At 54.3% G+C, this 20,906-nt stretch overlaps 10 protein-coding genes across 10 annotated transcripts; 4 read left to right on the top strand and 6 right to left on the bottom strand.

The window, feature by feature from the left end:
• Positions 1–488: 488 nt before the first annotated feature.
• Positions 489–1,589, bottom strand: GCG54_00005521 (Initiation-specific alpha-1 6-mannosyltransferase; the record flags this gene model as incomplete). Its single annotated transcript, XM_045405543.1, has 2 exons — positions 489–1,170; positions 1,237–1,589. 2 exons carry the CDS (start codon positions 1,587–1,589, stop codon positions 489–491), a joined length of 1,035 nt encoding a protein of 344 aa, XP_045260524.1.
• Positions 1,590–4,758: 3,169 nt separating this feature from the next.
• GCG54_00005520 (uncharacterized protein) lies at positions 4,759–5,227 on the bottom strand (the record flags this gene model as incomplete). Its single annotated transcript, XM_045405542.1, has 2 exons — positions 4,759–4,946; positions 5,029–5,227. 2 exons carry the CDS (start codon positions 5,225–5,227, stop codon positions 4,759–4,761), a joined length of 387 nt encoding a protein of 128 aa, XP_045260523.1.
• Positions 5,228–6,338: 1,111 nt separating this feature from the next.
• GCG54_00005519 (Methylglutaconyl-CoA hydratase) lies at positions 6,339–7,411 on the bottom strand (the record flags this gene model as incomplete). Its single annotated transcript, XM_045405541.1, has 2 exons — positions 6,339–6,933; positions 6,996–7,411. The coding sequence occupies 2 exons, from the start codon at positions 7,409–7,411 to the stop codon at positions 6,339–6,341; spliced, it is 1,011 nt and encodes a 336-aa protein (XP_045260522.1).
• A 723-nt stretch (positions 7,412–8,134) lies between these two features.
• GCG54_00005518 (uncharacterized protein) lies at positions 8,135–9,537 on the top strand (the record flags this gene model as incomplete). Its single annotated transcript, XM_045405540.1, has 3 exons — positions 8,135–8,350; positions 8,403–9,404; positions 9,457–9,537. The coding sequence occupies 3 exons, from the start codon at positions 8,135–8,137 to the stop codon at positions 9,535–9,537; spliced, it is 1,299 nt and encodes a 432-aa protein (XP_045260521.1).
• A 737-nt stretch (positions 9,538–10,274) lies between these two features.
• On the top strand, positions 10,275–10,876 carry GCG54_00005517 (uncharacterized protein; the record flags this gene model as incomplete). Its single annotated transcript, XM_045405539.1, has 3 exons — positions 10,275–10,427; positions 10,513–10,653; positions 10,727–10,876. The coding sequence occupies 3 exons, from the start codon at positions 10,275–10,277 to the stop codon at positions 10,874–10,876; spliced, it is 444 nt and encodes a 147-aa protein (XP_045260520.1).
• Positions 10,877–11,013: 137 nt separating this feature from the next.
• Positions 11,014–11,791, bottom strand: GCG54_00005516 (uncharacterized protein; the record flags this gene model as incomplete). The annotated part of the gene is made up of 3 exons (XM_045405538.1): positions 11,014–11,440; positions 11,491–11,648; positions 11,765–11,791. The coding sequence occupies 3 exons, from the start codon at positions 11,789–11,791 to the stop codon at positions 11,014–11,016; spliced, it is 612 nt and encodes a 203-aa protein (XP_045260519.1).
• A 24-nt stretch (positions 11,792–11,815) lies between these two features.
• On the bottom strand, positions 11,816–12,190 carry GCG54_00005515 (uncharacterized protein; the record flags this gene model as incomplete). Its single annotated transcript, XM_045405537.1, has 3 exons — positions 11,816–11,983; positions 12,029–12,051; positions 12,106–12,190. Coding segments are annotated over 3 exons (276 nt in total), but the record flags the coding sequence as incomplete, so codon positions are not given.
• A 1,207-nt stretch (positions 12,191–13,397) lies between these two features.
• Positions 13,398–14,642, top strand: GCG54_00005514 (uncharacterized protein; the record flags this gene model as incomplete). The annotated part of the gene is made up of 2 exons (XM_045405536.1): positions 13,398–14,196; positions 14,326–14,642. The coding sequence occupies 2 exons, from the start codon at positions 13,398–13,400 to the stop codon at positions 14,640–14,642; spliced, it is 1,116 nt and encodes a 371-aa protein (XP_045260517.1).
• A 376-nt stretch (positions 14,643–15,018) lies between these two features.
• Positions 15,019–15,696, bottom strand: GCG54_00005513 (Organic hydroperoxide resistance protein; the record flags this gene model as incomplete). The annotated part of the gene is made up of 1 exon (XM_045405535.1): positions 15,019–15,696. The coding sequence occupies one exon, from the start codon at positions 15,694–15,696 to the stop codon at positions 15,019–15,021; it is 678 nt and encodes a 225-aa protein (XP_045260516.1).
• A 1,592-nt stretch (positions 15,697–17,288) lies between these two features.
• On the top strand, positions 17,289–19,227 carry GCG54_00005512 (Transcriptional regulatory protein moc3; the record flags this gene model as incomplete). The annotated part of the gene is made up of 3 exons (XM_045405534.1): positions 17,289–17,338; positions 17,408–18,964; positions 19,014–19,227. The coding sequence occupies 3 exons, from the start codon at positions 17,289–17,291 to the stop codon at positions 19,225–19,227; spliced, it is 1,821 nt and encodes a 606-aa protein (XP_045260515.1).
• Between the last annotated feature and the right edge of the window lie 1,679 nt (positions 19,228–20,906).

The raw sequence follows: 20,906 nt of genomic DNA, 5'->3' as shown, positions 1-20,906 counted from the left end.
GCCGCCGGGATAATTCGGGTAGCTGCCGAAGGGGTTGCGTGACGACCCAAAGAGGAAATTAGCGGTAACTTCAACCTGAGGATGGCAACTTCAACATCATCTTCCAGGCTAATTACACAGGAACCCCAAACTAATTCCACAGACAATTAAAAGTGTTAGTGAGTCTGTTATCGTAAAACGAAAATCCCTTAGCATTTTCAAACCATTAAAAGTGACGTTCGGGACAGATTCGAAATTGACGTTTCTACTATGATATGGAAGTCATCAGTGAGGCGGAACGATCCGTGAAGAGGGATATGCAGAGACATCAAGAGGAAAGACTCATGTTTCAGACTATTCATGTTTTGGGAATCATCAAACCAAGGCTTTGAAATAGGTTCATCATCTCTAAGTATATGACAAAAGAAGTAGTGATATCATCCCACGTTAACCCAGATCCCCATTACGCCGACGCCATTAGCCATCCCATCTCCAACTTCATGTCTCCCTCACTCCCCCCTCCAAGACCCATGGAACAGATGCTTCATCAACGCCTCCTTAGGCGGCTCCCCAACCGTACTATTCGAATGCGGCTGCCCCATCCCGAACCCATCAATCGGCAGAATCAGCACGTCGCCCACCAACTTCGGCTCCGTGATATACGACAGGTTCTTGATGTCCGTCAGATCGCTGTCGTACTCCTGCAGCTGCTTAAACACCGTCTCCGTCCACGCCGCGGGGCCCGTCGAGTTCATCACCTCGGTGCTCGTCGGCTTGACCTCGTTGACGGGCACCTCGTGCGTGGCCGCCAGCCCGTCGAGCGCGCCGAGGATGCGCTGCGCCATCTTGCGGAAGACGGGGTGCCCCGGCGCGGCCGCGATCGTCCACTGGCAGAACTGCACCCAGTGGAGGATGTCGTACCACCCGTTGCCGTCGCGGCGGTCGAACTCGATGCCGACGACGAGGCGCACGCGGTCGCGCAGGTGTGGCGGGACCCAGTCGTCGATGGGCTGGAGCGCGACGGTGTCGGTGTCGGTGTAGACGCCGCCCTCGAGGCCGAGGATGAGGTAGCGCAGGAAGTCGGACTTCATGCCGACGTTGGGCATGTTCTTGTAGGCGTCGATGATGCGGGGCTCCTTTGCGAAGTGGCGGGTGACGTATTCGAGGGCGGAGGTCTCTCCCATGAGCGTGCTGGGGGTCGTGTGTTAGATTGGTGTTTGGGGAACAGTTGGTTTCGAGGGGATGGGTGAAGCTTACTATTCGTATCCAGGGTTCATGGCGGTCCACGTCGCCGAGCTACCCAGCTTCTCGGCGTCAATGACCAGATCCTTGTCCGACTGCGGCGTCTTCTTGGGCAGCACGATTTGCCAGATCTTGGGCGGGATGAGCTGCGAGGTGTGTGTCCTCCATACGGCCGACGGCATCAGCGTGCGGCCATGGCCGCTGCCGAAGTAGAACGAGCCCCGGTGGCTGCCCCAGATCCAGAAGAGGGAGAGCAGGGTGAAGGCAGAGGCGATGTAGAGCGTCCTGTACCGGAACCTTGCCGTGTGCTGGAGGGGCTGCGTCCAGATGGGCGAGGTCGGCGGCTTTTGGTGGTGGGTGAGATACATCGTTGCAGTTGGTTGACGGGGGAGTATCACCAGAGGCCGGGAGAGAGGAAGGGCTCCTAGCTGGAGTTGAAGCCGCTTGGGGTTCTGGTGTAAGACGAGGAAGACCTGGCAGGGAAAACCTGAAGAGCCATTCTCAGGTCAGACGGGGGGAACGGGACATTGGTAATATTATACAAGAATGCTGGATAGGGCCATCATCTCTGGTCTAGTTCTAGATCCCCCCTTGGAGGGGGAGATACCGATGGCTAAGGGAGAGTGGGCAGACCGTTTCGCGTGTGTTCGTTCCATATCCCGCAAAGTCCCTCCCTTTGCTGCGGCTGAGGCAATCCAGAAGTGTGCGCCACAATTGCCGTTTTTGGTGTAAGTCGCAATAGGGGGGCGAGAAGAGCCTACAGCAAGCCCGTTTTGGCCGTTCGCAGACACTTGCCCTCTCAGAGCAACTCGTCTCCGGGAGTCAACCTGGTCCAGCCTCAGTTGGCCAAGAAGCCACGTTATTCGCGGTCGGGAGACATTGATGCTAACGGGGATAATCCAGCTCCACGCGCCGAGCAGACGGTACGATTCGGTTAGGAGGACTATTTGGGACGCTACGCTGGCGTGACAGCTGCTGGAGTCGGCAAAGGGGATTTGAACCCCTGGATATGCATTGGGAAGAGAGGACGGCAGATACCGCGGTTGGCGATGTTGCTCATGCCAACACTAAATCCAGGACGGCGGCGTGCTCCAGGATGCTTCGTAGGAATGCACTTCAACATCGCACACCGTGGATCAGCGAGGATACGATATGTCTGGGCGCGGGATCAGCAGAGGCAAAGAGCCCAGCCAATCGGGGCAGTAGGGCTGGGCAAAGGGACCAGCTTATGTTTTGCCTAGAAAAAGGAACAACATCGCGCGTCTTTTGCTCATGCTGTGTGGTTGGGGCCCATTGTTCTGGAGCACGATGTCTCACTTGGTTTTTAGGAGGGAGCTAGCTGTTAATCCAGGTGGGAATCACTGTGGCCACGGAAAGACTTTTTGGGCAGTCCTTAGATTTCCTAATGATAATGCCGCTGGAGCAATAGCATCTGAAGAATGTGCAAAAGAAGCTTGTCTTTCCCTCGGCGCAGCCTAAACCTCAGAAAGACCACCTAGTCCCCCGAACCCACAATCCAGGGGCAAGTTCCTGAAGCTCTCCCTTTCGTGCCTTGCCCCTCGGCGCTGGCACGCAAAGCCCGGTAGGTGCATCAACACCTTTCCCCTGGCTAACCCCCGTAATCGCCCTTTGCCTAACGATGCGTCTCTAATATCCGGCACTCACCACACGCAGGTGACGGCGGACTTGGCCCAGGGCTGCCGGCAGAGATAAACATCGTATTATCAGCGGAAAGGATTCAAGCCACCTTTGAAGAACAGCTGTGACTCTGTGAAATGTGCGCTGGGGGAGAGCTGTCAAACGCCACAATTCGATAGCTGCAGCGCGGATATGGGGGCTAGTGGTAGACGGCCGTGGCGCCGGTGGTCCATGTAGCGTGGGCTCCTGCCTCGGGGCCGCAGCGAGCTGCCAGACGCTGCTAAAATACGGGATGGTTCTTCGGTGCAGATGAAGAAGCGAAGCTAAACCGGCGGGCTGGAAAGCGTGGAGGTCGTTGGTTAAGCGACCGGGCCCTCGGGAAAGTGGACATCGTCATCCATGCATCGGCAGTCGAGTTGGATGATGGCCTCATGGGCCTGCCCCTGTCAGGGACTCCGATGTTGCCATGAAGCAGGGATTTCCTTAAGGTGGCCCGTTACTTTAATGGCGTGGTATAAAGAGGGCCGTTGGCAGATGTCGCGTACCTGTTGTCCATCTCACGATGCAGAATGAGAAGGATTCACGTCCTCTCCAGGGCGAACCTTTCTTCCCTTCTAACTTTTCTTCTTCACAGTTTGCCACCTAGAGGCGCACCTTATTAATTGCTATATAACTCTAATAGGGAAATATATAGAGGGTTATAGTATAACCTCTATAGCTAACCTATAAGGTATATAAAGGGGATTTTTAAACTACCTAACTAAGTAGAAGTAACCCCCTATTATACTATAACTTAAATTTAAAACCCTCTAAAATAAATCTTATATATACCCCCTATTTAATTAATATAGCCTTTATTACTAGTAATATTAAATATCTAAAAAAAACTAATTTACTATATATTTAATAATAGCTTAGTTATATCTTTATAACTAAGAATAATAATATAGTATCTCTATACTTCTTTATAATATATATTAGGTTTTTAGAAGACTTTTAGAACTAAGTTCTCTATTAAGTTAAGTAGAGATTTAAAAAGATTACTAAGAACCTAAAAAATAAAAATAATATAAGGGAGATTAATAGGATATTTAATAAGAAATATAGTAAATAGCTCTAAGAACTAATTACTATTATTACTCTTATCTAAGTTATAATATAGTAGTTAAGGAGACTAGCCTAGGTTAGGGTAGAGGAAAAAAAGGGTCCTCATATTCCCTTTAGTTATATAAGTATTCATAAAAGAATTATTCACAAAATGGTCCAGGGCGAACTCCAACGGCTCCTGAGATGTTGCAATGCCTGGTAACATGGAGACCTGGAAGGCGTCGACGACTGCTCGTGGATTCTTCATGGCCTGGGACGAGGAGGCCTAACCCCCAGTAGCCTCAAAAGCACCATCGCTATTGCCATCGCGACGATTCTCAAACACCACATCTCCATTTCATCTTACGTGGCAGTTGGTGGTATAGCAACCAGGAAGATCAAGTCACAGGAAGCAACGTCAAGAACACATTTTACGGATGACGGGACTGTAATGAGGCGACATGAGGGAACGGCATGGCAGACCAGAGGCACAAAATCTGTGCGGCCTTAAAGAGGGCTGCTGTGAGAAAGGGCTATTGTCATCGCCATTTTCTTCAACATCTCTGGACATGCAAGACTCGAGGCAATCGGTCCTCTGGCACATGGCGAAGCTGTCACGTTAGGATGTAACGCAGGTGGAAGTCTAGAAATGGTCATCAATCGCAACATCGATTGAGCTAGCTTAAAACGCCCCTTGTAGACCCAGGTCCCCTTCCCATGCTATGAAGGTTTTATGATAATAGTGTTACAGTCGGGGGCAGTCCATGAATGCCCCATGTCATGAGCCATGCTTTTTGTTTCGTTTCAAATCGTTTACAGGTTCTTCTTCACCTGGTCGGCGGTACCCTTCGCCTTGCCGGCGGCTTCATTGACCTTGCCCTTGGCCTCGCCCTTGAGCTCCTGCGCCTTGCCGGCGGCCTCGCCCTTAAGCTCCTGTGCCTTGCCGGCGGCCTCGGCCTGCGAGTTGGGGGTGACTTCCTTGACCTTTTCCGCGACGGAAGCTGTGGGAGTCATATGTCAGTGTCTGTGAGAATGACCTACAGCCTGGAGCAAGGGCCCAGGCAGGAGAGACGAGGGACTTACAGCCGAGGTTGATGCCGTCGACGAGCTTGTCGCTGACCTTGCGGTCGACCGTCTTCAGGCCGTCCTTGACCGTCTCGGTGGCGGACTTGTGGACGGGCGTGGTGGTGGTGAAATGCCTGGGGGCGACGGCAGCGGCTCTGGGGACGACGCGGGGGAGGGTGGCCATGCGGCGGCCGACGGTCTCGATGAGAAACGACATTTTGTTTGGATTAATTAGGAATTTGTTGGTGGTTTTTTGGGGTATCAAAAGGCGCGGTTGAGTAGCTTTTTCGGTGTTTGTATTGAGGAAATTGAAGCACGGGAGGTGTGTTGTGAGGGAGAGGTAACTTCAAATATGAACGACGGGAAGGAATGACACTCACACCGGAAGGAAAGAGCTCGAGGAAGCTATGAGCTGGGGGTGATGTCATCGCGCCTTCCGCCCTGCGGAGGCAGGTGGCAGGTGGCAGGCACCACGCCCTGAGTTCGCGGGGCTCTTGCTCCTTTAGCCGCACATGCTAAACCACAACCACAGCGGCTTCAGGGCCCCCAACCCCACTGCAACCACTCTTGTAGCAGTATCTCACCCAGAAAAGGGCGGGGGCAGGGGCGAGGCGAGTGCGCCATGACGTTCTGGGCCACGGCGAGACAATTGTATCACACCTACATCATCGATCGCAGGAGGTACTCTCAAGGTATCGTCCCTTGGTCGTCGTCTGGTGGTGTTCCCCGCAGATTTGGCCGTGGGGATCGGTGCAGGTAATGACGACATGTCTACCTCTGCATCACACCATTGTTTGTCTGTTGCTTGTTGAGGGAAGGCTGTTTGCATTACCTCGGTCTTTCCGTGGTCTGGACCTTTTGGACGGGAAGACGGAAGAAAGAGCTGAGGTCTAGCTAAGCTTGTTGTGGCAGATTGGGTCTAGTAGGAGACAAATCCGGTGAAGGCGGCAGCGGATCAAGACAATGGCCGATAGATCTTGGAACGGGAGACCTGCACCTGCTAACTTGGTTACGGATTGCGATCTCGATCTGTCGGGCCGGAGGTCCGGGCGTCTGCCGAACGGGATCGGGGGAGATGGATAAGTAGGTCCACTTCGGGACGGGGCCGGCGGATGGCACGGCGTGAGATGCGCCGGCATAGTAACACTGTGAACATGGGCAAGATTGCACACGCTGTGAGCTTTGCGCTGCCCATGGCGTTTTGATACCAGCAACCCGATTATCCAGAGGCACATCTTCGCCTTAAAGCTGAGGTCGCCCGATATGAACCACTAAATCATCTTCATACATTCCCACCTATTTTTCTTTACATCTAGATACCATGTCCTTTACTGCCCCTTGAACACAGGCTTCCTCTTCTCCTGGAAAGCCTTCAGCGCCTCATTCCGATCCTCCGTCGCCACAACCCTCTCGTACATCTTGTTCTCCACCTCCTCCCTTGCCCAGTTCACAGCCTGCAACCCGGCACGAATCGCAATCGGCCCGCCCTCGCAGATCTCGCCGGCAAGCCTCACGGCCTCGCTCAGCACCGCGCGGCGCGCGACCAGCAGCGCGCCCTTGTCCTTGTCGCCCTCGCCCGCCTTCTCGGCCTCGTCGTGCGTGATCTCGACCAGCCGGTCCGCGATGCCGAGGAAGTACGCCTCGGGCGCGGACACGCGGCGGCCGGTGAGGATGAGGTCGCGCGCGCGAGAGAGGCCGATGAGCGCGGGCAGGCGGTGCGTGCCGCCGGCGCCGGGGATGATGCCGAGGCGCGTCTCGGGCAGGCCGACGAGCGCGTTGGAGGAGAGCACGCGGAAGTGTGTGGACAGGGCGAGCTCGAGGCCGCCGCCGAGGGCGAGGGAGGAGATGGCGGAGATTGTGGGGATCGGGAGGTTTTGGAGGGACGTGAAGGTGCTGCGGAGGTTGGAGAGGAACTCGTCGGTCCTGTTGGGGGCTTGTGTCAGTGTCATGACGGTCTTTACGCGGGGGTTTAGTTGGTAACCTACTCCGCCTGGGAGAAGCCGCGGCGCTCCTTCAGATCAGCGCCGGCGCAGAAGCTCGTCTCGACGGCGCTGGCGAGGATCAAGGCGCGCGTCGGGCCCTTGACGTCCTTCCCCGCGGCGCCGCCAAAGATCTGCTTCGCGGGTGCCTCGTCGCCTGTCTCGGTGTACTGGGCGTGGACGTCCTCGATCTCGGCGCGCAGCTGGGACAGCAAGGCCTTGGAGATGGCATTGCGGGCCTTCGGGCGATTGAGCTCGAGGATGCGGATGTGTCCGGAGCCGGGGGCGGGAAGCTGGGTGACGGTTATCAACGGCTGGTTGGAGTCGGCAGCGGTTGCGGTTGAGTAGAGAGCTGCGGCCGGTCTGGAGGAGCACCGCGGGATGCGGACGGCGAGACGGAGCGGGGCGAGGCGGGGAGGCATTGTTGCTGTCTCTGGGGTATCAAGCTGTGGGAATAGGTAAGACGGAATGTGAGAAGAAGGAATGTGTCCTTTGGTTCCAATTGAGTTCGATCGAGCCGTTGGAGGGGTGGTTGTGTTGCTCGCTGCGAAAGCTCAATTTGGGCGGACCGAGGAAAGAGCTCAATTGGTGAAAATGCGATGACGTTCTGGCGGGTCGGCTTTGCTCGGTTATTTGTGGAGACCTCAGATGAACACCGCCCTGTGAGTGGTTCTTGCCCGGGGAACTCGGTGAAGGGCAGCCGAACGCTTCACCGAGCTGCCACTAGACACGGCCCAAGCTTCGGTCACCTTTCACCTCCAGCACCGACTTCCCGGGACTGGTGCATCGGTGCTTCTACGCCTCGTCGCTCTGGTTTCCAAAATTCCTCCAAACCCATCTCGACGGAACCAAACACTCCAAAACACCACAGACAGACCGCCTGAAAGCAGTCGAGACGAAGCATCGCATCTCGATGGGACCAAGGGGGCTTCTTGGCACGTGCGCAGTGACGTCCACGTTCTCATTCCTGGCGCCAAGCGCAGAAACCTGCAAGCGCCAAGCCATCTGCTGTCCCTGCGCAAGCTCAGCTGCTTCGGTTTGACGGCATGTCGCGTGCCTTATCTGTCGCTCTTTAAAAGTCTCGCCATGCCACCTCTCTACGATGGATGAGAGGACCTGTTCGTCTAATCTCTTGACACCACACCATGACGGATAACACGGCAGAAAGCGTTCTCGTCCCTTTCCTCGGGGCCTTCCAGGCCTCCTTGTCGGTACTGCTGACCATCGCCGTTGGCGTAATTGCCGCGCAGTATGGTCTTCTCGATGGACAGAGCAGCAAGAAGATATCGACCTTCTGCGTCCGCATGGCGCTGCCGGCGCTCTTGATCACAAATGTCGGGTCGCAACTCGACCTCGAGACTGTGGGTGTTCCGTCGTGAAGACTTTGGCCGGCATCTCCTAACCGATCACAAGGGGCTGCGCTATGTACCCATTATATTATGGGCCATATTCTACACCACGGCATCAATCGGCATTGGCATGTTTCTGAACAAGGTCCTCGGCATGCCTGACTGGGTGACGCCAGCTATCGCGTTCAACAACACCACAAGTCTGCCACTGCTGCTCGTGCAGTCTCTCGATGCGACAGGCATCCTCAGCTCCATCGATGACAGCTCCGATGTGGTCGCCAAAGCCAAGAGCTACTTCCTCGTCAACGCCATGATTGGCAACTCCCTCACCTTCGCCCTTGGGCCCAAGCTCCTCAATGGCCAAGAGGAAGAAGCCCCGGACAAGGACAGCGACCACGAACCAAGCGAAGACGAAGAAGACGACGATGACGTCGAATCCCAGGACCTCGAGCGCGACGAACGAACCTCCCTGCTCCCGCACCGCGTCGTCGCCAAACGCACCCGCGCCCAGCACCGCCTTGCCCGCAACACCAACCGCCTCTGGTCAGCCCTCCCTGCCCCCGTCCAGCGCAGCCTCAGCTTCCTCTCCAGCTTCGTCAACGCCCCCGTCATCGGCGCCCTCCTCGGCGCGCTCGTCGGCCTCGTCCCCGCGCTGCACCGCCTCTTCTTCTCCGAACCCGAGGCCGGCGGCTACCTCAACGCGTGGCTGACATCAGCACTGAAAAACGTCGGCGACCTCTTCGCGACGTTGCAGGTCATCGTCGTGGGCGTGAAGCTCTCCAAGGCGCTGCTGCAGTTCAAGAACGGGTCCGAGTCCAAGGAGAGCCACGTGCCGATGGTGCCGTTCCTGGCGGTCACGGTCGTGCGGTTCGTGCTGTGGCCCGTCGTCTCGATCGGGGTGATTTACGCGCTCGCGAGCAAGACGGACCTGTTGACGAAGGATGCGCTGCTGTGGTTCTGCTTGATGCTCATGCCGACGGGCCCGTCGGCGATGAAGCTGTCGGCGCTGGCGGACTGCGAGGGGTCGGATGAGGCGCAGAAGATGTTGATCGCCAAGTTTTTGACGGTTAGTTTGGTTCGAGTTTCTGTCATTGGACTGGTTGCTAACAGCGTAATAGATGTCGTACATTGTATCTCCGTTGATCTGTTTTGCCGTTGTTGGAGCTTTGAAGGCGAGCGAAGCTGTCGCGGCGGGCTGATAATGCATGGGAACGTCAATTTGAGAAGAATTTGCCATCGTCAAGATCATCTCAGAAGACTCTGGTCCTCGGAACTGTTATCGAAGTGATGTTACAGTGTGATCTCAAAGCAGAATAAATTTTACCATGACCAATATGATGATATTTATAGAGATGCTTACTCGCGAGGACAAACCCTCGGGCGGGCCACCACCACAAGTAGAATCCTGTCATCCACTCGCCAATCTCATCTGCTCTAATCAGCCTGAGTGAGTTTGAGGTTAGAAAGCTCACAACTTTTGCCGGTGAACATTTCAAGGGTCATCTCATCAACCGAGACGGGGTGTTCATGATGAACCAAAATAAGAAGTACCTGATTGGTCCCAAGTAGCCCCCCAGCAGCAGCTCCCCGCTGGAGCTGTGGGCCCCCAGGATAACCTTCCTTCACGTCATCCGCCCTCTCACTCGTCAACCCCGAACTCAGACCTTCCACCCCGCCATAGGCATCCAGCTTCATATTCACGTGCCCAATATCATCTTCTCATCTAGGGCAATATTTCCAACGGAGTCCTAGCCATCGACTCTTCAATTAGATACCGGAATCTCAAAACTCTTGGCGAAGGAAAAGCAAGCCAATTCGAACCACGGTGGGTCCCCAAAACAACAACCTCGGCTCACAATCACCGCCCTTCCTCCAACTCATTCGCTCGTCGACCGCAAATGTCCGCAAGGCTGACGACGAGAATCAGCAACACACAATGGATCCCGCCTCCCAAACCCTTCCACCGGAAGCCATCGCCCTCGCGGGCCGCCTGTACGACGGCGCGCGCGCCGGCGACATGGCGCTCTTCCAGCAGGCTTTACCCGCGGGGCTGCCTGCGAACATGACCAACGAGAAGGGCGACACATTGGTACGGACCTCACCCCATTCTACATCGTCCAGGCACCGATTCGTCTCATATTTCATGGGTGCGGACGAAAACTGACGAGAAACAGCTCATGCTCGCAGCGTACCACGGTCACGCCGCCCTCGTCAAGCTCCTCATCCAGCACGGCGCGGACCCCAACCGACTTAACGATAGGGGCCAGAGCCCGCTTGCCGGCGCGGTGTTTAAGAAGGAGGACGAGGTGATTGAGGTGAGTTTGGTGATGACTATCCTTGTTCGCTGGCATGATTTCCTACTGGCATGACGTGACAGCTGACGCGAAGACCAACAAGGCTCTGCTTGAGGGAGGCGCGGACCCGGACTACGGCAACCCCAGCGCGCTGGCCTGCGTCGCGATGTTTAAGCAGGAGGAGAGGTGGCAGGCGAAGTTTGAGGGCGCGCCGGGGCGGGGGAAGGCGGAGGTTAAGGCTTGAGTTACGCGTAATGTAAAAGCGACATTCACATCATGGGATACCGTTGTTACTTCACTGCAGGCCCGGCTTCTGCGCATACACAACATGACTGCCACACTGTCAGCCCTCACTCATCACTCGAATATGAAAAGGAAGACTCACTGATCAAACATAACATGCATCCCCCCCTCCCCCAACTCCGCCCTCACTCCCTCCAACAACTCCCTCACATCCACCTCCTCCCAGCCCAGCACCCCGCAAAACACCTTCAAGCTGAACCCCTCCAGCCCCTCGAGCAGCTGGCGCAGGTTCAGCGCGCCAACATCCTTGAAGTGCGGATCTCGCGCCCACGGCCCGATCGGCGCCTTGAACCGCTTGTGCGTCACCCCGCGGAACCCGCCGTGCGCGCGCACCCAGCCCTCGAGCGCCGGGCCGGGCCGCGCGGTGCGGCCCATGGCCTCGCAGGCGTCGACGAAGCGCGCGTTCCAGCGGGAGAGGGACGAGGAGGGCGGGTAGGTTGCGTCGTCGGCGTAGTAGAGGCCGTCCATGTCTTGGAACTCGGCGTAGCCGCCGGGGGCGAGGTGGCTGGTGATGATTAGATTTTGAGATCGGGGGGCAGGATGAGGTGGATTGACTCATAGATGTTGGAGATCAGGCGCGGCCAGTCTGCGATGGCGACGAGCATGTAGCGGACGAAGATGTAGTCGTACTTTTTGGGGTCGATCCAGGCGCTTTCGACGTCGTCGACGATGAATTTGACGTTGGAGGGAAGCCTGTCTTTTGTGGTCAGAAACTGGGTGGGATGGGCGCGGATGAGGTGTTACCATTCCGGCTGGACTGCGCTCAAATCCGTTCCGATGACCTAGGCTACTCAGCGGCTGTATTAAGAGGTTCTTCGGGCAGTCTTACTTCAGCGTGTGGAAATTTATCAGCCATTTGAATTGCCCCTGGGAAGCATCATTAGACCACACCCGCTACCGTGGGAAGAAGAGGAATACAGATCCCTGTTCCGGTCCCGATGTCTAGTATTCTCTGGGTCGTTTCTGGTCTGATAGGAGCGAGGTACAGTCGGTAGCCGATGGATTTGAACATGAGGATATGAGCCAGATCGAGACGGTTCAGTTCGGGCTGGGGGGTTCAGCGGTGTCCTTCTGGGAGCGTCGGCATACAAACCTCGTCGTTCGGAAATGCGTAGGCTTTTAGACCTCTTAGAGACAGTCACTGAAGCATGGAGCGGTGGTAAAACATACTGCCTTGCCGGTAGGCATGATATCGTCGCCCGTATTCTACTGGGTAGTCAAAGACACTCGACGTTATTGATCGGGTGTAGGATGACCTGGCTCCATCAGTATCAACGTCCCTGTCGGCCCGGATACCGGCATCAAGTAATCTTTCCAGGAAACAAACATCCGATCATCTGGGGTGGAGTCCAGTTCCTGCAAACGCATGTCAGCAATAACGAACGAGGTAAACCTTCGGAGTGAGATGAATGTGAAGCTCAGAAGAGTGACGAACACCAAATCCCTCATCCTCAGGCTCAATCTCCGCATCCTGGTCAACTGCCGGAGGTGGATCTACAGCTGCGACCGTAGTGCCGACGGCGTTACCAGACTGTCGGGTCGAATCTTCCATCCTGGCAGAAACTCTGCGCAGCTTTGGGGGCGGAAAAGCTGGATGGGTGTCCCTTCTTCTGATCACACCGTCAAAAAATACCCCTAGAACCTTTGGTCGTTCCAACAGCAGTTTCCTGTCGTACGACACCCCAGCCAAATGAGAAAAGAAAAGAGAACACGAACCAGAATGAACCAACAGCCTACGCCCGGCGGGACAGACCACCTTTTTGACCGCTGCCAAAGTTCTGACGGTGGATTTCTTGGTCGTGTTGGAACCCAACCCGGCCGACCCGCTTGTTTCCTGCTTGTCAGAGACCAACCTGTTGGTCGCAGCTGACAACCTAACCCCCCAGGGTACCGAATTCAAGCCAATGGCAAAGTTTCGCTTGGCGGCTAGGGTGGGTTGCAAGTTGACAAAAGCATCCCATGTTGTCGGGTCAGATAGGTGATGTTCTTTCCTGGACAAGTATTCGGGAGTTTTATAGTAGAGCTCTTTAGAGCAGAAAATTTCGATCAGAATGAATAAGCAAAGACATTGTGGAAGTGCTGATTTCATTGGGAGTGGTAGGTGATTGGGACACATCATTACCGACATTTGTCATTCGAGTTGAGGTCATGCGTGTGCTACGAGCTTCACGATATCGCAGCTTGAAGAAGATGTTTGGAAGGCAACCAGGACTACATGTATGGATTGGGCAAATAACCTTTGGCGTTTTCCTGGCAGGAGACAGAAAATCCTTTTGCAAGCTTTGCACAGGTTCTCTCCATGGACCGAAGTTTTCTTCGACTAAAAGAATACTGCATTTGTTTGACACTCTTTCTGTCTCTGGGAAACATGCGAGTAGTCCTTCAGTTTCTGCTCCAACGGATCAGAAACTCGCCAGCTTGATAATTCTACACTACACAACTCACAAATCGCAGTCTCCAACATGGCTGGGAACAACAAAAGGCCTGAAGAAGCGGCGTCCATTCAACCCATGGACATCGACCACGAACTCAGAGAGGACACACCTGCTTCCGAGGGTAGGAGATCGTCGACAGTTCGTCCCTCTTCCTCGCCGGACCAGGTTTTCCTTCCTGCTTCCCCGGCCGCCAGCAATGTCCGCCCTGCCCGGGTTTTCGTCAACATTCAGCCTGCCCCGCCCGCCAACAACATCAACGTCCATCTGATCGCGGGAGGCCAACGAGATCGACTCCTGCCGATGTACGCCAATGTCAACCAAGTGGACATGCGGCCCAGACTGCAGGCTTTTGAGGCTCCGTGGTACCCCTTCCACCCGCGGCTAACTTCTGAACCCAGCAACTACCGCACCCAAGGCACTGTGGCAGAAAGGAACAGAATCCTCCCGGAGCTTCATAGCGTCTGGCATGAGATGCAGAGATTCGGGTATGCGTGGTCAATAATCGAAGATCCAGTTGAGAGACAATACCTTCTTGACCACGCAACGTCGCTGCCTCCTCCTCTTTCGGAAATAAAGGGAGCTAGGGACGACAATGGCCAACGCCAGCGACCGCCTGCTCCCGCTCGTCAAGACCCGAGCTATTATCAAGCACCCCCTCCTGTTGAGTATCCCGACCTCAACCGCAGGCACGAAGTATCCCGCCATGGAGGGGGTTTCAATGGTCAATTGGATCGAGACCTCGCCTATTATCAACCAACCCCCGCCAGTGTATACCCCACTCACGACCGCAGTCAACAAGTGTATGACTATGGCGGGGGTAGTGGTGGTCAAACGAATCACAACCAAATGTTTTCTCAAGCAACCGCCGCTGCCGCATATAACTATCAAAACCATTACGATCGTCCTCAAGAAGTATCTCACCATGGCGAAGGTAGCAATTATCAAATCTATCAAGACCGGGACCATTATCAAGCACATCCCGCCGCTACATATCCCATCACCAACAACCGCGGCCACGAAGTACCTAGGTACGGCGGGGGAAGCGATCAAGTGGACCAGGGCTACTATCAAGCACCCCCAGCCGCCGCAGATCCCAACTTCGACCTCCGTCAACAAGTGCCCAACCCTGGCGAGGGTAGCATTGGTCGTAATGCTGTGGCATACGCACAGGACGTGAATCGAGACCAGGGGTGTTTTTCGGCAGCCGATGTGCCTTTGCAACACGTGCAGCCACGACGGTCAAGCGCCGGCCCGCAACGATGGCACCAATGAGATGAGGAGTTGGTTGCTAAAGGAACGCCTATGAAGCTTCTTCTGCAACCATGCACGCCTTCACCACCTCATGCGTATCAATAAATTGGCAAGGCGAACGCAAATCACGTGGCCGGTGATTGGTGAGGTTATTTGAATGGCTGTGTTCGGGTGTATGAGGTATAAAGACTCTGAGAACTTCGGAAACGCCTGTCTTTACGTTGATGGAGTTATTGACGAATCCATCGACACTGCTGATGGTCATTGAATGACGAGACTGAAATTCATGCCGAGTAGTATTATTAGTACAAATAGTTATAGTGATAGTGAAACAGTGTCTTGATATGAGAGACCGAGTATGAGTCTCATGCTCACTCAAAGTATCTTCCTAGTAAACTCATTGATAATCGCTGTGTCCCTTAGGCCTCACCCCATCCACCTCTCCCTCTGAGCCCTTGGAGCTGTCTGCGCCCTTGGAGCCCTCAGATCCCTTGGACCCCCCACCCTCACCAAACTTGACCACCTCAATCGTCGTCGTCACATTCCCCTTCGTGGCCCTGCTGTACGGACACACCTCCTTCGCCTTGTCCACAACCTTCTGCACCTCCTCGTCGCTCAACCCCTTGACACGCACCTTCATCTCCACGCGGATGCCCATGTCGAGCTTCTTCATGTCGCCCACAAGGTGCACCGTCGTGTCGACGATGGAGTCCTCGGGCTTCTTGGGCATGGTGATCTTCATGCTCGCTGCGGACGCGTTCATCGCGCTCTGGAAGCACGCGCCGTAGCCCGCCGCGAACAGCTCCTCCGGGTTCGTCTTGCCTTTGTCGCCCGCGCCGCCGAGCGCCTTCGCCATCGTCAAGTCCACGACGAGGTCGTCGCCCTCGACGTGACCCGTCCGCGCACCTACAACCTTGGCGCGCGCGCTGTAGAGGACGGGCGCGGTGTCGGTGTTGAGGAGGCGGCGTGTTTGGTGGGCGATGGTGATGCTGGGTGTAAGTGGCCGGGGGGAAGCGCGGGTGAGCGCTTGCGGCACGCGCTGGGCCAGTCTGAGGGAGCGGATGGAGGATGCCATTGTGGTGTTTTTTTTTTAGAAGATTGTGAGTGTGATACGGAGATGGTATTCTGATGTGAACTTGAAGTTGAGTTCAAGCAATCATCTTGTTTTTGTTTTATTGTAGCTTGGGCGCCGGAATGCAATTGTGGATCCAAGAATGTGCTGGTCACGGTGACGTAGTAGACGTCGAATATTTCAGCCCTCAGACCTGAGACCTATTTCGGCTGCTGCTGAGTCACCTAGCCGGTTTCACAAAAGAGAATTACTCTCAACAGAGGGGATATTGAATGTTTTATGCGTTAGTGTTAGACTACTTATTCTTGATTCAAGGCTGCATGACGACTGTAGATGGGCTGAGTTGATATTGGAACAGGACAGCGGAAGACTCCATCCCCATGTTACTTTCAAACCTCAAAAGAGTCATATTCCAATCGAATCGAGAGCTTGATTGACGTCTGATCTACCTAGCTCTTGATAGGACATGAGGCTTTAGAGTTGCTGCATATTAATAGGAGTTTAGGCAATAATCAGAAGGCACAGGCGCGATGCGTGGAGAACATCGCACATGTTGGCCGAGATTTTGCCTGCAGAGGCCGGCCATCCGGTGCTTCCGGGTGGAGGGGCCGAACGAAGAGTGTTGAATAGGCCTAGCCCACGAAACCCCCTTGCTAGTCCACCTCAAGGACCCTCTGATCTACTCTCTTGAGGCAATTGAAATTTGGATGATGGCGCGACGATCTGTTGAGAGAAATGATCACCAAGGAAGACGTAGCAGCGTGCGGAGGTGTTGACCGCTTGCCACAGCCAAGAAATATGAAGCCCGCCATACTGCGAGTTCATGCATTAGAGTTCACTGCAAATGAAGTGAAATCAGATGAACATCCGTAGGGCTGAGTCTCCAGTCCGAGATAGAACACGAAACGGCTGCCTGATGGAGTTGCGGCACGGCCCCGATCGGGACCATTGATTCCATAGGGCTCCTCTAATAATAAGCATAAGCATGCCTCCGCCAATCCTGTTTTTGAGTCGCATCGCAGCATGCGGGCCCTACATAGCTGTGCCGAACGATTCGCGGCGTCTTCATTCTTCCAATTCTCGGGGTCCGTGATCCTACACTCGGCCGAGTTGGTGGGCGTGTTAACCAAAAAAGAAGCAGCAAAAGAACCGGGCAGCAGGCCGATACAACATTATTCGCACATTCCGGGCTGTTGAAGATTTTCTGTGGTACCACGACGCCGTTCCCCGTTGCACCCAGAGAGGATCAGGCCGGATGCCAAGAGGGAGCAAGGGGATTAGGACTAGGCAACATTTTAACCGCAGGCTGGCATTGGCCTCATCGGACTCAACCCTTGAAAACCCCACTTCATCTCAAATGAGTGGATCAGATAAGATCTCGCCCCGTCACCCTTTTCAACTCGGGAGAGGCGCTCAGACTCATGGATCTTCCCACCACACCTCAGCCAACCAAGTCTGCAACAAAGGAGTACTTCTTATTACTGAATTGAAACGCCAAACCAGACATAATCATAGCTAGTCGACGGTGGTTTACGACGCTTCACATCGGGTCTGGTTCATCTTTGAAAAAGACTCTAACCCCGCATCTTGCCCACATGGCTCGCAAAGGCAGCCGCAAAGTCCGGACAGGATGCATAACCTGCAAGTAAGTCAGAGTTGTCTACTCTTAGTCAGTTGAGAGTTTCTCGATGTGCATGAGACCAACGCTCGCTAGGATCCGCAAAGTCAAGTGCGACGAGACAAAACCATCATGCACTCGCTGTCTCTCCACCGGGCGCAAATGCGATGGCTATCAACAGCCGCCACCAACAGCCAAGGCAGTCTTGGAGGTTCCAACGAGCCAACCACACCGTGTATTCTATGGTGTCACTAGCCAGACTGAGGGCCGAGCGCTGCAGTATTTTTGCGAGACCGTTGGCCCCTTTCTTTCCGGCACCGTCGACCCCTACTTCTGGACGCACATCGTAATGCAGTTCAGCACGTTTGAGCCGTCAGTAAGGCATTCTCTCATCGCCATCAGCAATCTATACGAACAAATCGAAGGCTCCGCGCAGCCGCAGCGTCGTCTGTACTTGCAAGACCAAAGCTTTGCCCTGCAGCATTACAACGCCGCAATCAACGAGCTCAAGGCCATCCAGACGCGCGATAAGCAGCCTATCGTGCTGATTGTGTGCGTCTTGTTTATTTGCATCGAGTTTCTGCAATCAAACCGCGAAGCCGCCGTGAGACACTGCAAACACGGTGTTGCGATTCTACGAAGCGTGTGCCGAGACTTTTCGTGGATGGAGGAGCATCTTCTCCCCTTGTTTCGCAGACTGGTCGAACTGTCATTTTTCTTTGGGGAGAAGTCAGACTGCTCGGACCTCGAGGGGTTGGAGCGCCCGATACCGGAGTACTTCCCGACATACCACGACGCGCAGCTGATGATTGATGACGTTTACAACCGTACGTTTCAGTTTGTCAAGCGTCTGGATCCCTATCGATCTGGACTTGCGAGGGACACTCCTGTACCTGGAGACGTCCTCGACTCACAAAGCCATATCAACTATCTACTAGATGTATGGCATGAGCTGTTTTCCAGTCTTAACAGCCGAGTATTCTATGACTCTGCCGCAACGGACGCCGAGGACGACCGGCAAAAGCTGCTACGAGGGTTCCTGATCACGCGGTACGAATGCTGCAGGATATGGCTGAACCTCGCCCTTTGCGGTGACGAATGCGGCTTCGACCAATATCTGGACAACTTCAAAAGGGTCGCAAAGGCTTTGAAAGCAACGGCCGATGAGATATCGCCCGATACACGGCTACGACACCTCTCCAGCCTGTCGCCCAAGTTTTCATTCGAAACTGGGTTCTTACCAATGCTGTTTTCGATCGTCTGCACATGCCGCCATTTCGAAACGAGGTTGCAAATTCTGCAGCTTATGCCGTTGCTGAGCCTTCCCCGCGAGAGTTTGTGGGAAATGGACAGCTTGGTTGCGGTAGCCCGGAGGATGGTCGAGATTGAACATGCAATCGTACTGGATGCTTACCTGAGACCGGTGACTCTCCCGCCAACATCTTGGCCTCCTAGAAATACTAGAGTCATCGACGTGTCTATGGATGCGGAAAATGAGCAAAGATGGGTTCGAGGAGAGAGGGTGACAGGAAAGGTGGTCGGGTTTCACCAACGGAATCCAGACGGCGGCGTGGACCTCTTCACCGAATTCGTCGTGATTCGAAGTTCTCCGCCCGAGGAAGTCGTTCCGGTGAAGAGGAAAGCTCTTATAAAGTGAGTGTTCAATTACCGGGGAATTCGAATAAATGGCTAACGATCCAAGGAATGATAGTTCGAACCTGAAGGCTCCACAAGAGCCCAGATGGATTGAGCCTGCGCTGATCGACCCACGTTTGATAGAAGCAGACCAGTTTCTTGTCGAGCTTGAGTCTCAGCCAACAGAGATGCCAAAATCACGGATGAAGTCTGTGGCCGGTGCTTACTCGTGGGATGTAAATTTCTCAAAGTCGACACGAGGCGAGATCTGCCTCGTGTAGGACGTCTGTAGCTTTGTTGTCTTTGTTTTGCTTTGGGATTAGCGTGGAGTTCTCCGGATAAAGTCTATTAAAAATTTGAACTAGCCGTATCCTCAGGTTGAACTCGCTATGGGTTTTGTTGTCACAATCTTGAGAAAACCTGTGGTACTGAAGGTTTTGTCACTAGAGGAGTAGGTATCCGATGTCTTGTTCTCAAGATGCGATATCTTCTAGTTGTGAGAAGCGGTCTAGATGTAGCACCAATCGCACTAGGGTGACTCAAACCAAGCCACACCCGCTGTTGTTGGTGCTTATCCGTTTCCACTCCTCCATTTTGTCTGGTGGCTGTGTTTAAGCATGTGCGACCCGTGTCCACGGGAATGTTGGATTAGCCCCCTTGGCGAGGGTATCAAAAGACCTATGGAAAGATATCTACCAGGCGGTTGTGAGAGGCTTTATGACTTTCGGAAGAAGCCCAAGGATGCCAAGGAGTAACAAGAGATGAACGCCAACGCAGATGCGGCCCTTGGCGACGGGTTATGCTCCTTGGAAAAGCACGGTACCATGTCCACCAAGCAAAAGTCGAACCATAAGGATGCAGTGTGCTGGCATGCTGTCTGATGAATGATTGGATGCCCCCTTTGGGTGCCATTAAGCGTTGATCCGCGGTCTTTAAGTCCGAACACGTCGAGTGGCATGCCACGGGCCCTCATCTCTTTTCAGAGAGCTGTCTGCGAAGCAGCAGCACTCGGGGCTAGTCAAGAGGAACGGAGCCGACAGGTAGCGGCCAAAAGCCCATGTGTTCGAACCCTGCACTGTCACTCCGCATTGCAACCCTGTCAAAAGGAGACTGGAGAAGGGGGACTCACCTGCACCCCAACCAACCCCACTAAACAAACGTGTTGGTAGTTTTATGTTGCAATCGGATCCGAGTAGACTGGCCCAAACCTATGAAATCGCGTCCGTTGTACGAGATCTGGGGTTGACTCACGCCTATCTCCAGGAATGCGGATATGTCCATCTACAATGGACATTGTACGGGTCCTTAGCCGAATACTACTCCGTCTAGTACCGGTTGGTGGGATATGCATGCAGACAATTGGGAGCATAGCATCCACCGTGGGTCAGCCACCTGCATGCATTTACACAAACATCAAAATAGTTCAAGAGGCCGTCTAGGACCATATGGCACATGACAATAAACGCTGGCCAACAGCCAGCTCGTTCAACATTCGTATCTCCGTTTGTGACTGATTTTCAGATAACGTAGGTTTTTCCGAGATTAAATATCGTGTAAATAAGCTCCTGTGTTAGGAAACATTGCCCAGACGTGGCTGATGATCTACGCGGCCAAGTGCTTGGAAGAGCTTGGAAAGGACCAAGATAACGAGCATTTTCCGTTCAGAAAACGAGGTTTTCCGTGCTGTTTTCCGCTATTGCCTTGGCATACCAGCCCAAGGCCAAGGTGGTGTGACGGGGAAAACGCGTAGAAACGCCATCACTGCCAAGCTTTTTCAGAGTTGGGGTGGCATGTACCGACAGGGGATATCGTGGCGCTGCGCCGCTTCGAGTCTGTAGCCAAGCTCTCATGATAGTAGCAACTTGTCGTGTAGAAGAAGAAGTAGTGGTACTGAGTGAAATCTAAATGCTTCAGTGTTGAGGGCGAGATCCGTATCAGGGGGTACCAAGCTCTAGTCGAA

This window comes from Colletotrichum gloeosporioides (assembly GCF_011800055.1).
Source record: "Colletotrichum gloeosporioides strain Lc1 chromosome Unknown consensus_67, whole genome shotgun sequence".
Classification (NCBI taxonomy): domain Eukaryota; kingdom Fungi; phylum Ascomycota; class Sordariomycetes; order Glomerellales; family Glomerellaceae; genus Colletotrichum; species Colletotrichum gloeosporioides.
The sequence above is the reverse complement of the archived record's forward strand: the minus strand, read 5'-3'. Positions and strand labels throughout refer to the sequence as shown.